This window comes from Electrona antarctica (genome assembly GCF_951216825.1).
Source record: "Electrona antarctica genome assembly, chromosome: 21".
In the NCBI taxonomy this organism is placed as follows: Eukaryota; Metazoa; Chordata; class Actinopteri; order Myctophiformes; family Myctophidae; genus Electrona; species Electrona antarctica.
The window spans coordinates 552,775-567,757 of record NC_136802.1 but is presented as its reverse complement, the minus strand read 5'-3'; the positions used below and the strand labels follow the sequence as shown (position 1 = coordinate 567,757).

At 38.5% G+C, this 14,983-nt stretch overlaps 1 protein-coding gene across 1 annotated transcript in view; it reads right to left on the bottom strand.

Moving 5' to 3' along the window:
* The window catches only part of kdm5ba (lysine demethylase 5Ba), an 86,102-nt gene that overhangs the window by 10,253 nt on the left and 60,866 nt on the right, over window positions 1-14,983 (bottom strand). The window contains exons 23-26 of the mRNA XM_079491191.1: window positions 12,842-13,012; window positions 9,459-9,694; window positions 7,776-8,001; window positions 143-233 (exon numbers count right to left, since the gene is read on the bottom strand). Of these exons, the coding sequence (XP_079347317.1) occupies window positions 143-233; window positions 7,776-8,001; window positions 9,459-9,694; window positions 12,842-13,012 (724 nt within the window). The remainder of the gene's footprint in view (window positions 1-142; window positions 234-7,775; window positions 8,002-9,458; window positions 9,695-12,841; window positions 13,013-14,983) is intronic.

The following is a 14,983-nucleotide window of genomic DNA, read 5'->3' as shown; positions in this document are numbered from 1 at the left end:
TGGTCTAGTATTATAATCTTTGGTCTAGTATTATAATCTTTGGTCTAGTATTATAATCATTGGTCTAGTATTATAATCATTGGTCTAGTAACTGTATTAGTAATAGTAATAGTAATTAGGTGTAGAAGGGAATGCCACTGACCGTGGAGAGGAACGGTGTTGCGATGCTCGGTGTAGAAATAACCATGGATTTCCTGAGGATGTGAAGAAGATTTCTTCCACCAATGTCTCGCCTGTAGGAACAAAAAGATGTTGAAAATCAAAACGAGATCAACAATAACCAATAAATGACAAACTAATCGACTACAGTACGTCAAACTAACAATAACCAGTAAATGACAAACTAATCGACTACAGTACGTCAAACTAACAATAACCAATAAATGACAAACTAATCGACTACAGTACGTCAAACTAACAATAACCAGTAAATGACAAACTAATCGACTACAGTACGTCAAACTAACAATAACCAGTAAATGACAAACTAATCGACTACAGTACGTCAAACTAACAATAACCAGTAAATGACAAACTAATCGACTACAGTACGTCAAACTAACAATAACCAGTAAATGACAAACTAATCGACTACAGTACGTCAAACTAACAATAACCAGTAAATGACAAACTAATCGACTACAGTACGTCAAACTAACAATAACCAGTAAATGACAAACTAATCGACTACAGTACGTCAAACTAACAATAACCAGTAAATGACAAACTAATCGACTACAGTACGTCAAACTAACAATAACCAGTAAATGACAAACTAATCGACTACAGTACGTCAAACTAACAATAACCAGTAAATGACAAACTAATCGACTACAGTACGTCAAACTAACAATAACCAGTAAATGACAAACTAATCGACTACAGTACGTCAAACTAACAATAACCAGTAAATGACAAACTAATCGACTACAGTACGTCAAACTAACAATAACCAGTAAATGACAAACTAATCGACTACAGTACGTCAAACTAACAATAACCAGTAAATGACAAACTAATCGACTACAGTACGTCAAACTAACAATAACCAGTAAATGACAAACTAATCGACTACAGTACGTCAAACTAACAATAACCAGTAAATGACAAACTAATCGACTACAGTACGTCAAACTAACAATAACCAGTAAATGACAAACTAATCGACTACAGTACGTCAAACTAACAATAACCAGTAAATGACAAACTAATCGACTACAGTACGTCAAACTAACAATAACCAATAAATGACAAACTAATCGACTACAGTACGTCAAACTAACAATAACCAGTAAATGACAAACTAATCGACTACAGTACGTCAAACTAACAATAACCAGTAAATGACAAACTAATCGACTACAGTACGTCAAACTAACAATAACCAGTAAATGACAAACTAATCGACTACAGTACGTCAAACTAACAATAACCAGTAAATGGCAAACTAATCGACTACAGTACGTCAAACTAACAATAACCAGTAAATGACAAACTAATCGACTACAGTACGTCAAACTAACAATAACCAGTAAATGACAAACTAATCGACTACAGTACGTCAAACTAACAATAACCAGTAAATGACAAACTAATCGACTACAGTACGTCAAACTAACAATAACCAGTAAATGACAAACTAATCGACTACAGTACGTCAAACTAACAATAACCAGTAAATGACAAACTAATCGACTACAGTACGTCAAACTAACAATAACCAGTAAATGACAAACTAATCGACTACAGTACGTCAAACTAACAATAACCAGTAAATGACAAACTAATCGACTACAGTACGTCAAACTAACAATAACCAGTAAATGACAAACTAATCGACTACAGTACGTCAAACTAACAATAACCAGTAAATGGCAAACTAATCGACTACAGTACGTCAAACTAACAATAACCAGTAAATGGCAAACTAATCGACTACAGTACGTCAAACTAACAATAACCAGTAAATGACAAACTAATCGACTACAGTACGTCAAACTAACAATAACCAGTAAATGACAAACTAATCGACTACAGTACGTCAAACTAACAATAACCAGTAAATGACAAACTAATCGACTACAGTACGTCAAACTAACAATAACCAGTAAATGACAAACTAATCGACTACAGTACGTCAAACTAACAATAACCAGTAAATGACAAACTAATCGACTACAGTACGTCAAACTAACAATAACCAGTAAATGACAAACTAATCGACTACAGTACGTCAAACTAACAATAACCAGTAAATGACAAACTAATCGACTACAGTACGTCAAACTAACAATAACCAATAAATGACAAACTAATCGACTACAGTACGTCAAACTAACAATAACCAGTAAATGACAAACTAATCGACTACAGTACGTCAAACTAACAATAACCAGTAAATGACAAACTAATCGACTACAGTACGTCAAACTAACAATAACCAGTAAATGACAAACTAATCGACTACAGTACGTCAAACTAACAATAACCAGTAAATGGCAAACTAATCGACTACAGTACGTCAAACTAACAATAACCAGTAAATGACAAACTAATCGACTACAGTACGTCAAACTAACAATAACCAGTAAATGACAAACTAATCGACTACAGTACGTCAAACTAACAATAACCAGTAAATGACAAACTAATCGACTACAGTACGTCAAACTAACAATAACCAGTAAATGACAAACTAATCGACTACAGTACGTCAAACTAACAATAACCAGTAAATGACAAACTAATCGACTACAGTACGTCAAACTAACAATAACCAGTAAATGACAAACTAATCGACTACAGTACGTCAAACTAACAATAACCAGTAAATGACAAACTAATCGACTACAGTACGTCAAACTAACAATAACCAGTAAATGACAAACTAATCGACTACAGTACGTCAAACTAACAATAACCAGTAAATGACAAACTAATCGACTACAGTACGTCAAACTAACAATAACCAGTAAATGGCAAACTAATCGACTACAGTACGTCAAACTAACAATAACCAGTAAATGGCAAACTAATCGACTACAGTACGTCAAACTAACAATAACCAGTAAATGACAAACTAATCGACTACAGTACGTCAAACTAACAATAACCAGTAAATGACAAACTAATCGACTACAGTACGTCAAACTAACAATAACCAGTAAATGACAAACTAATCGACTACAGTACGTCAAACTAACAATAACCAGTAAATGACAAACTAATCGACTACAGTACGTCAAACTAACAATAACCAGTAAATGACAAACTAATCGACTACAGTACGTCAAACTAACAATAACCAGTAAATGACAAACTAATCGACTACAGTACGTCAAACTAACAATAACCAGTAAATGACAAACTAATCGACTACAGTACGTCAAACTAACAATAACCAGTAAATGACAAACTAATCGACTACAGTACGTCAAACTAACAATAACCAGTAAATGACAAACTAATCGACTACAGTACGTCAAACTAACAATAACCAGTAAATGACAAACTAATCGACTACAGTACGTCAAACTAACAATAACCAGTAAATGGCAAACTAATCGACTACAGTACGTCAAACTAACAATAACCAGTAAATGGCAAACTAATCGACTACAGTACGTCAAACTAACAATAACCAGTAAATGACAAACTAATCGACTACAGTACGTCAAACTAACAATAACCAGTAAATGACAAACTAATCGACTACAGTACGTCAAACTAACAATAACCAGTAAATGACAAACTAATCGACTACAGTACGTCAAACTAACAATAACCAGTAAATGACAAACTAATCGACTACAGTACGTCAAACTAACAATAACCAGTAAATGACAAACTAATCGACTACAGTACGTCAAACTAACAATAACCAGTAAATGACAAACTAATCGACTACAGTACGTCAAACTAACAATAACCAGTAAATGACAAACTAATCGACTACAGTACGTCAAACTAACAATAACCAGTAAATGACAAACTAATCGACTACAGTACGTCAAACTAACAATAACCAGTAAATGACAAACTAATCGACTACAGTACGTCAAACTAACAATAACCAGTAAATGACAAACTAATCGACTACAGTACGTCAAACTAACAATAACCAGTAAATGACAAACTAATCGACTACAGTACGTCAAACTAACAATAACCAGTAAATGACAAACTAATCGACTACAGTACGTCAAACTAACAATAACCAGTAAATGACAAACTAATCGACTACAGTACGTCAAACTAACAATAACCAGTAAATGACAAACTAATCGACTACAGTACGTCAAACTAACAATAACCAGTAAATGACAAACTAATCGACTACAGTACGTCAAACTAACAATAACCAGTAAATGACAAACTAATCGACTACAGTACGTCAAACTAACAATAACAAATAAATGGCAAACTAATCGACTACAGTACGTCAAACTAACAATAACCAGTAAATGACAAACTAATCGACTACAGTACGTCAAACTAACAATAACCAGTAAATGACAAACTAATCGACTACAGTACGTCAAACTAACAATAACCAGTAAATGACAAACTAATCGACTACAGTACGTCAAACTAACAATAACCAATAAATGGCAAACTAATCGACTACAGTACGTCAAACTAACAATAACCAGTAAATGACAAACTAATCGACTACAGTACGTCAAACTAACAATAACCAGTAAATGACAAACTAATCGACTACAGTACGTCAAACTAACAATAACCAGTAAATGACAAACTAATCGACTACAGTACGTCAAACTAACAATAACCAGTAAATGACAAACTAATCGACTACAGTACGTCAAACTAACAATAACCAGTAAATGACAAACTAATCGACTACAGTACGTCAAACTAACAATAACCAGTAAATGACAAACTAATCGACTACAGTACGTCAAACTAACAATAACCAGTAAATGACAAACTAATCGACTACAGTACGTCAAACTAACAATAACCAGTAAATGACAAACTAATCGACTACAGTACGTCAAACTAACAATAACCAGTAAATGACAAACTAATCGACTACAGTACGTCAAACTAACAATAACCAGTAAATGACAAACTAATCGACTACAGTACGTCAAACTAACAATAACCAGTAAATGACAAACTAATCGACTACAGTACGTCAAACTAACAATAACCAGTAAATGACAAACTAATCGACTACAGTACGTCAAACTAACAATAACCAGTAAATGACAAACTAATCGACTACAGTACGTCAAACTAACAATAACCAGTAAATGACAAACTAATCGACTACAGTACGTCAAACTAACAATAACCAGTAAATGACAAACTAATCGACTACAGTACGTCAAACTAACAATAACCAGTAAATGACAAACTAATCGACTACAGTACGTCAAACTAACAATAACCAGTAAATGACAAACTAATCGACTACAGTACGTCAAACTAACAATAACCAGTAAATGACAAACTAATCGACTACAGTACGTCAAACTAACAATAACCAGTAAATGACAAACTAATCGACTACAGTACGTCAAACTAACAATAACCAGTAAATGACAAACTAATCGACTACAGTACGTCAAACTAACAATAACCAGTAAATGACAAACTAATCGACTACAGTACGTCAAACTAACAATAACCAGTAAATGACAAACTAATCGACTACAGTACGTCAAACTAACAATAACCAGTAAATGACAAACTAATCGACTACAGTACGTCAAACTAACAATAACCAGTAAATGACAAACTAATCGACTACAGTACAGTACGTCAAACTAACAATAACCAGTAAATGACAAACTAATCGACTACAGTACGTCAAACTAACAATAACAAATTAAATGGCAAACTAATCGACTACAGTACGTCAACTAACAATAACCAGTAAATGACAAACTAATCGACTACAGTACGTCAAACTAACAATAACCAGTAAATGACAAACTAATCGACTACAGTACGTCAAACTAACAATAACCAGTAAATGACAAACTAATCGACTACAGTACGTCAAACTAACAATAACCAATAAATGACAAACTAATCGACTACAGTACGTCAAACTAACAATAACCAGTAAATGACAAACTAATCGACTACAGTACGTCAAACTAACAATAACCAGTAAATGACAAACTAATCGACTACAGTACGTCAAACTAACAATAACCAGTAAATGACAAACTAATCGACTACAGTACGTCAAACTAACAATAACCAGTAAATGACAAACTAATCGACTACAGTACGTCAAACTAACAATAACCAGTAAATGACAAACTAATCGACTACAGTACGTCAAACTAACAATAACCAGTAAATGACAAACTAATCGACTACAGTACGTCAAACTAACAATAACCAGTAAATGACAAACTAATCGACTACAGTACGTCAAACTAACAATAACCAGTAAATGACAAACTAATCGACTACAGTACGTCAAACTAACAATAACCAGTAAATGACAAACTAATCGACTACAGTACGTCAAACTAACAATAACCAGTAAATGACAAACTAATCGACTACAGTACGTCAAACTAACAATAACCAGTAAATGACAAACTAATCGACTACAGTACGTCAAACTAACAATAACCAGTAAATGACAAACTAATCGACTACAGTACGTCAAACTAACAATAACCAGTAAATGACAAACTAATCGACTACAGTACGTCAAACTAACAATAACCAGTAAATGACAAACTAATCGACTACAGTACGTCAAACTAACAATAACCAGTAAATGACAAACTAATCGACTACAGTACGTCAAACTAACAATAACCAGTAAATGACAAACTAATCGACTACAGTACGTCAAACTAACAATAACCAGTAAATGACAAACTAATCGACTACAGTACGTCAAACTACAATACCCAGTAAATGACAAACTAATCGACTACAGTCAAACTAACAATAACCAGTAAATGACAAACTAATCACTTAAATAAATAAAAAAGTTATAAAATAGTTCAAATAGCTCATCAACAAGCTCACAACGATTGACATTGCGATGCGTTGTGAGCTTGTAAATCAGCTTTTATATGGTTTTGCACGACATCGTTGTGCGATTAAGTATACAATAAAAATAACGATTCGTTCATATTGTCGCTGTCGAGCAGAAACGTCTAATCTCCATATTTTGGAACAACAATCCCTGGAACAACATATTTTCAGACAGCACAATAATTGCTTTTTATATATGTGATGTATTCCCATGCTTTTGTCCTTGCCTAATGTAAATCGCTCTGGATTAAGAGCGTCTGCTAAATGCCTACATTGTAATTGTAATTGTCAGATGGGGTTCGTCGGTCAATTACATACATTTTTGGGGGTCCTTGACATAAAAATGTTTGAGAACCACTGATATAGAAACATGGGGTTTTTCAGAAACCTGTCAGGATTTAGAAGACATTTGTAGAATGTCCTCCAGTCTAAATGGGTTCAGTCAGCTTCTTTTAGAACTAAATCCAATGTTCTAATATTAAGAAGAATCACCAATCAGTCAAAAAGGCTATGAAACAATAGAGCAGTAATCTCTCTCTACCTTTTAAATGAAATGTTTTCAAACAAAACAAAAACAAAAAAAGTAATATGTAATATGTGCTATTTCTTTTAGCACTAAGTAAATAGTAATAATATTACTGTTTTGGCAGAGTAATAACTTACCTTACTCGTTACTAATATTACAGTAATATGTAACTAGTAACTGGTTAGAGGCTAGGTAGGTGTTGGTGACGTACCTTCCCGTGCTTGGCCGTCCTGGCCACCTGGTCCAACATGGCGTCCACCGTGTCGCCCTGCTGGACTCTGTGCTGCCAGCGCACCGTCCGCTCGATCAGGAAGCGCAGGGCGTCGCCCTCGGGGAGGCGGACCCTGATCCTCTGCAGAGAGGCCAGCAGGGGGAGCACCTTGTCCAGGGGGGGCTTCCGCGAGCGCTGGCACAGCGGGCACAGCCAGGGCTGGTTGCTACGGTAACCATAGAATACAGTTCATTAGCCCATTCTGGGCGGGAACCCCTTTTGGTGTTTTACTTTAGCTATTGAAAAATAGCTAGAAATTGTAGATCTGCTATTTTTTGAAAAATCCTGAAAATGTGGCTCAAATCTTTTCTTCCCAAATATAATTCAAAAAGTGAAACTTTAATAAATTCTCAATTCATTGCGCATAATGTGAAGTATTTAAAACCTTTATTTTATTTTAATCTTGATGGTTATGGCGTAAAAATCCAATCTAATCAGTGAATTAGAATATTTTACGAGACCACTAAAAAAAAGATTTTTTTAAACGAGAAATGTCGACCATCTGAAAACTATATTAATGTATGAAGTTAATACTTGGTAGTTCATTAGAGCAGTTCCCAAACCTTTTCATGTCAAGGACCCCCACATAGACACTAATTAGCCTCGCGGACCCCCATTTGAAGAGATAATGCCAGGGACCCCCATGAGAGGAGATTCTTATGTCTCTAGCAGTGATTCTCAACCCGTTTAATTTCAAGGACCCCCAGTTTGACATGCATTAGTCTACGGACCCCCATTTAATGGTATTTATATCTCTGGGACCCCCGATTTATATTGTAAAATCAATGTTCATTTAACTCTGAGAACACCAAATGGACCCGTTAGGTTCCATTTGTACACTCTCAGAGTTACAGACCCATAAGGGTCCATTTGGTTCCATTTGTACACTCTCAGAGTTACAGACCCGTAAGGGTCCATTTGGTTCCATTTGTACACTCTCAGAGTTACAGACCCGTAAGGGTCCATTTGGTTCCATTTGTACACTCTCAGAGTTACAGACCCATAAGGGTCCATTTGGTTCCATTTGTACACTCTCAGAGTTACAGACCCATAAGGGTCCATTTGGATCCATTTGTACACTCTCAGAGTTACAGACCCATAAGGGTCCATTTGGTTCCATTTGTACACTCTCAGAGTTACAGACCCATAAGGGTCCATTTGGTTCCATTTGTACACTCTCAGAGTTACAGACCCATAAGGGTCCATTTGGTTCCATTTGTACACTCTCAGAGTTACAGACCCATAAGGTTCCAAACTATCATTTAGCTGGGGACCCCCAGGAATTCCCTCAAGGACCCCCAGGGGGTCCCCGGACCACACTTTGAGAACCACTGCATTATAGTTTAGTGTCGAGTTATTTTTTTCTAATTCTGTTAGTTTTAGTTAGTTTTCAGGGTTTCAGGTTTAGGGTTAACGACCACAACTCAACTCTTTGCTTCTGGGGGGGTCCCTGGAACTACATATTTTCAGATGGGGGTCTTGTGGCCAATTACAGATAATTATTGGGGTCCTTGACATGAAATATTGAGCACCACTGATACAGAAACATGAGGTTTTTCAGAAAACTGTCAGGATTTAGAAGACTTTTTATAAATGTCGACGTCATGGGTTAACGATACTAACCTTGTGCTGTGGTTGTTGTCGGAGGTTGCCGTGGCGACGCAGCCGCTGTGGAAGGCTTCTCGACAGAGCTGGCACTGAGCCATGGCGCCCTGCGGCGCCTGGCGACACACGCACACGCCCACTTCAGGCTCCTCCCCCTCCGACGACGGCAGGGGGAGGAGCTTAGCCTGGTTGGACGCCCTCAGAGCCAGCAGGGTGTCCATCTCCTTCTGACGCACCTCGGCTAGCGTGGCCATCTGGAGAGGAAGGGGTTAACATCGTTATAACACCTGGAGAGGAAGGGGTTAACATCGTTATAACACCTGGAGAGGAAGGGGTTAACATCGTTATAACACCTGGAGAGGAAGGGGTTAACATCGTTATAACACCTGGAGAGGAAGGGGTTAACATCGTTATAACTAGAGCCCGACTGATCCGTCGGTCGCACCGATGTATCGGTCATTTTGGGCGCCGATGCTCGACATCGGTGGACATGGGTGTTAGTTAATCCGATGTCTCGATGTTTATACAGGAGGGGGAAAAGTATTTAATGTTTACTACAGTCCATTTTATGTGATGTATTCCCATGCTTTTTTGTTATTGCTTAATGTAAATCGCTCTGGATTAAGAGCGTCTGATAAATGCCTAAATTGTAAATTGTCCATCCTGCACATATCACTCTCTCGTCCTTCACCGCTGTACTGGAGAAGTAAATCACTCTGTCGGGTGCGCAGCGCAGCCGTTTTTAAAATGTATTTTTTATTATTTTAATTGATTACTAAACATCGGTCCAAAACATCGGCATCGTATCGGCATCGGCGGTGTAGGTCTCTCCAAAATCGTCAGCGGACCAAAAAATATGGCATCAGTCGGGCTCTAGTTATAACATCTCCTTCTGGAGATTAGAACATGAAACAGGATTCCCTTCATTTTCAAAGTTGTGTAGAATACAGAATGTAGTTCTGTAGAATGTAGTTCTAAGTTGTGTAGAATACAGAATGTAGTTCTGCTATTTTAAAGTTGTGTAGAATACAGAATGTAGTTATGTAGAATGTAGTTCTAAGTTGTGTAGAGTACAGAATGTAGTTCTAAGTTGTGTAGAATACAGAATGTAGTTCTGCTATTTTAAAGTTGTGTAGAATACAGAATGTAGTTCTGCTATAGTTGTGTAGAATGTAGTTCTGTAGTTGTGTAGTTGTGTAGAATACAGAATGTAGTTGTGTAGTTGTGTAGTTGTGTAGTTGTGTAGTTCTGTAGTTCTGTAGTTGTGTAGAATACAGAATGTAGTTCTGTAGTTGTGTAGTTGTGTAGTTCTGTAGTTGTGTAGTTGTGTAGTTCTGTAGTTGTGTAGTTGTGTAGTTCTGTAGTTCTGTAGTTGTGTAGAATACAGAATGTAGTTCTGTAGTTGTGTAGAATACAGAATGTAGTTCTGTAGTTGTGTAGTTGTGTAGTTGTGTAGTTCTGTAGTTGTGTAGTTGTGTAGTTGTGTAGTTCTGTAGTTCTGTAGTTGTGTAGAATACAGAATGTAGTTCTGTAGTTGTGTAGAATACAGAATGTAGTTGTGTAGTTGTGTAGTTGTGTAGTTCTGTAGTTGTGTAGTTCTGTAGTTGTGTAGAATACAGAATGTAGTTCTGTAGTTGTGTAGTTGTGTAGTTCTGTAGTTGTGTAGTTGTGTAGTTGTGTAGTTCTGTAGTTCTGTAGTTGTGTAGAATACAGAATGTAGTTCTGTAGTTGTGTAGAATACAGAATGTAGTTGTGTAGTTGTGTAGTTGTGTAGTTGTGTAGTTGTGTAGTTCTGTAGTTGTGTAGTTCTGTAGTTGTGTAGAATACAGAATGTAGTTGTGTAGTTCTGTAGTTGTGTAGTTCTGTAGTTGTGTAGAATACAGAATGTAGTTCTGTAGTTGTGTAGTTGTGTAGTTCTGTAGTTGTGTAGAATACAGAATGTAGTTCTGTAGTTGTGTAGTTGTGTAGTTCTGTAGTTGTGTAGTTGTGTAGTTCTGTAGTTGTGTAGAATACAGAATGTAGTTCTGTAGTTGTGTAGAATACAGAATGTAGTTCTGTAGTTGTGTAGTTGTGTAGTTGTGTAGTTCTGTAGTTGTGTAGTTGTGTAGTTGTGTAGTTGTGTAGTTCTGTAGTTGTGTAGTTCTGTAGTTGTGTAGAATACAGAATGTAGTTCTGTAGTTGTGTAGTTCTGTAGTTGTGTAGTTCTGTAGTTGTGTAGAATACAGAATGTAGTTCTGTAGTTGTGTAGAATACAGAATGTAGTTCTGTAGTTGTGTAGAATACAGAATGTAGTTCTGTAGTTCTGTAGTTGTGTAGTTCTGTAGTTGTGTAGTTCTGTAGTTGTGTAGAATACAGAATGTAGTTCTGTAGTTGTGTAGAATACAGAATGTAGTTGTTTAGATCACAGACTAATATCAATGCATATATAATATTAGTCTGGAACTTCGGTGTGGGAGATTTATTTCCGAGGGGGGCGGGGTTACAAACACCACAGCATCTCTGATTGGTCACCCACACCTCTGGGGTGAGCTACATGTCATTCAGACTGATCAGTGCCAGACCAATCTCCACAGGGATTATTTCCCATGTGGAGATTTGGTCTGGTTCCCAGGCTAATAGAACTGCCCAAAATGGGGACACCAAGTTCAAAATGGTTCAAGGTACATTTGACTAGAAGAGACAACATTCAGCCACTAGGTGTCACACTTTTACAACACCTGTTGCATAAGATTTGCCATTTCCTCACCTCTATAAGGCAGCTATCATGGACTCTGTTGGCTGATTTACAAGAATATATCCAAGGTAAAAAGTACTGTACCAGTACTGTACCCAATGGCGGTTTACAGAGATATACAATCAGAACATTATTTTACGGGCCCATCTATCAATTGATTATTTAAATGATTATTTCACAATCGTTTATCATTTTTGGGGGTGGGGGGGGAAGCAATACTTTTATTCCAAGAAAATGTCATTTGTTTCCATAACGTGGTCCATTTGACCCACAGTTCAACTTCTTGTTAAAGAAGTAAGACAATAGCAGTCCACTCACAGCAGCAGCAGAGTCCTTGCTCTCTGACAGAGAGACTTAAGGTGGCCTTACACTAGCCGATTTTTTTCAATCTGAAATCTGATAGCACCACACACTACAGGATAATCTGATAGCACCACACACTACAGGATAATCTGATAGCACCACACACTACAGGATAATCGGAGCGAGGCAGAGCAAATATCAAACATTCTTGATGTTGATCGGGCCGATCCCGATCGCGCTTTGAGCGGCCCCGAGCAGATCGATTGAGTCGGGCACCCCCCGAGCGTCAAAAATGCCCGATTATCGGCTAGTGTAAGGCCACCTTAAGACAATAGAATAAGACAGACAATAGAAGTCCACTCACAGCAGCAGCAGAGTCCTTGCTCTCCGACAGAGCTCTCTCCACGTCGCTCAGAGAGTCCAGCGTGGAGGAGCTTCTCTTGTTGCTCTGCATCAGGATGGCTTCTTTTCTCTCCCGTTTGGAGGAGCGGGCCTTCAGCGGGCCGGCCCCCACGTCACACGTTGGACACAGAACCTGCAGAGAGACAGAGAGAACGTCACACGTTGGACACAGAACCTGCAGAGAGACAGAGAGAACGTCACACGTTGGACACAGAACCTGCAGAGACAGAGAGAACGTCACACGTTGGACACAGAACCTGCAGAGAGACAGACACAACGTCACACGTTGGACACAGAACCTGCAGAGAGACAGAGAGAACGTCACACGTTGGACACAGAACCTGCAGAGACAGAGAGAACGTCACACGTTGGACACAGAACCTGCAGAGAGACAGACACAACGTCACACGTTGGACACAGAACCTGCAGAGAGACAGAGAGAACGTCACACGTTGGACACAGAACCTGCAGAGAGACAGAGAGAACGTCACACGTTGGACACAGAACCTGCAGAGACAGAGAGAACGTCACACGTTGGACACAGAACCTGCAGAGAGACAGAGAGAACGTCACACGTTGGACACAGAACCTGCAGAGAGACAGACACAACGTCACACGTTGGACACAGAACCTGCAGAGAGACAGACACAACGTCACACGTTGGACACAGAACCTGCAGAGAGACAGACACAACGTCACACGTTGGACACAGAACCTGGAGAGAGACAGACACAACGTCACACGTTGGACACAGAACCTGGAGAGAGACAGACACAACGTCACACGTTGGACACAGAACCTGGAGAGAGACAGACACAACGTCACACGTTGGACACAGAACCTGGAGAGAGACAGACACAACGTCACATGTTGGACACAGAACCTGCAGAGAGACAGAGACACATTCACTCCCTGAAGAACTAAACACACACCACGCCCTGCTTGGCAAATAGCAAGCGTCATTATCAGATCTGATGACATCTGGATGGATCTTTGACGTCCATCATTATCTGTGCCAGACATGAACCTGTTTACACCTGAGAACTGATTCTACAAACGTCTAGAACCTGTTTCTATATCAGTGGTTCTCAAACCGTTTCATGTCAAGGACCCCCAGAATTATATGTAATGCTGCCGACCCCCATCTGAATATATGTTGTTCCAGGGACCCCCTATTTTTTAACAGCTAAAGTTAAAACGAATGGTTAAAAGCTGACACAGATGCAGGATGTCTTGGTCTAGATGGTTAAAAACCAAACAGACGACTACAGATTATTAGTACAGAAGATCAGTTTGGTGGAAGTTGTGAAACTAAAAGTAGTTTTCCACAGAGCTGACACCGATAGGCAGCTACTATGGTTGGTGCTATGGTGCTAAAAATGGCCTATGGTTTAAGAACAACCCGCTGCCGGCGGTCAAACGCGAGACCTAGCTTGACCTAGACCTTGACCTAGACCTAGCTCGCTAGACCTAGACCTAGACCTAGCTCCCTAGACCTAGACCTAGCTCGCTAGACCTAGACCTAGACCTAGACCTAGACCTAGACCTAGACCTTGACCTAGACCTAGCTCGCTCCGTCAGCTTTCGGTGCTTCTTAGTTTTGCATTGCCACAGTGTTGCCTTTTGCAATTTTCAAATTCTTCCGTCCGTCATACAGTCTGGAGCAACGGAAGCTCTGATCATGAGTAAAATATAAATGCTTCCGTCATACAGTCTGGAGCAACGGAAGCTCTGATCATGAGTAAAATATAAATGCTTCCGTCATACAGTCTGGAGCAACGGAAGCTCTGATCATGAGTCAAATATAAATGCTTCCGTCATACAGTCTGGAGCAACGGAAGCTCTGATCATGAGTAAAATATAAATGCTTCCGTCATACAGTCTGGAGCAACGGAAGCTCTGATCATGAGTAAAATATAAATGCTTCCGTCATACAGTCTGGAGCAACGGAAGCTCTGATCATGAGTAAAATATAAATGCTTCCGTCATACAGTCTGGAGCAACGGAAGCTCTGATCATGAGTCAAATATAAATGCTTCCGTCATACAGTCTGGAGCAACGGAAGCTCTGATCATGAGTCAAATATAAATGCTTCCGTCATACA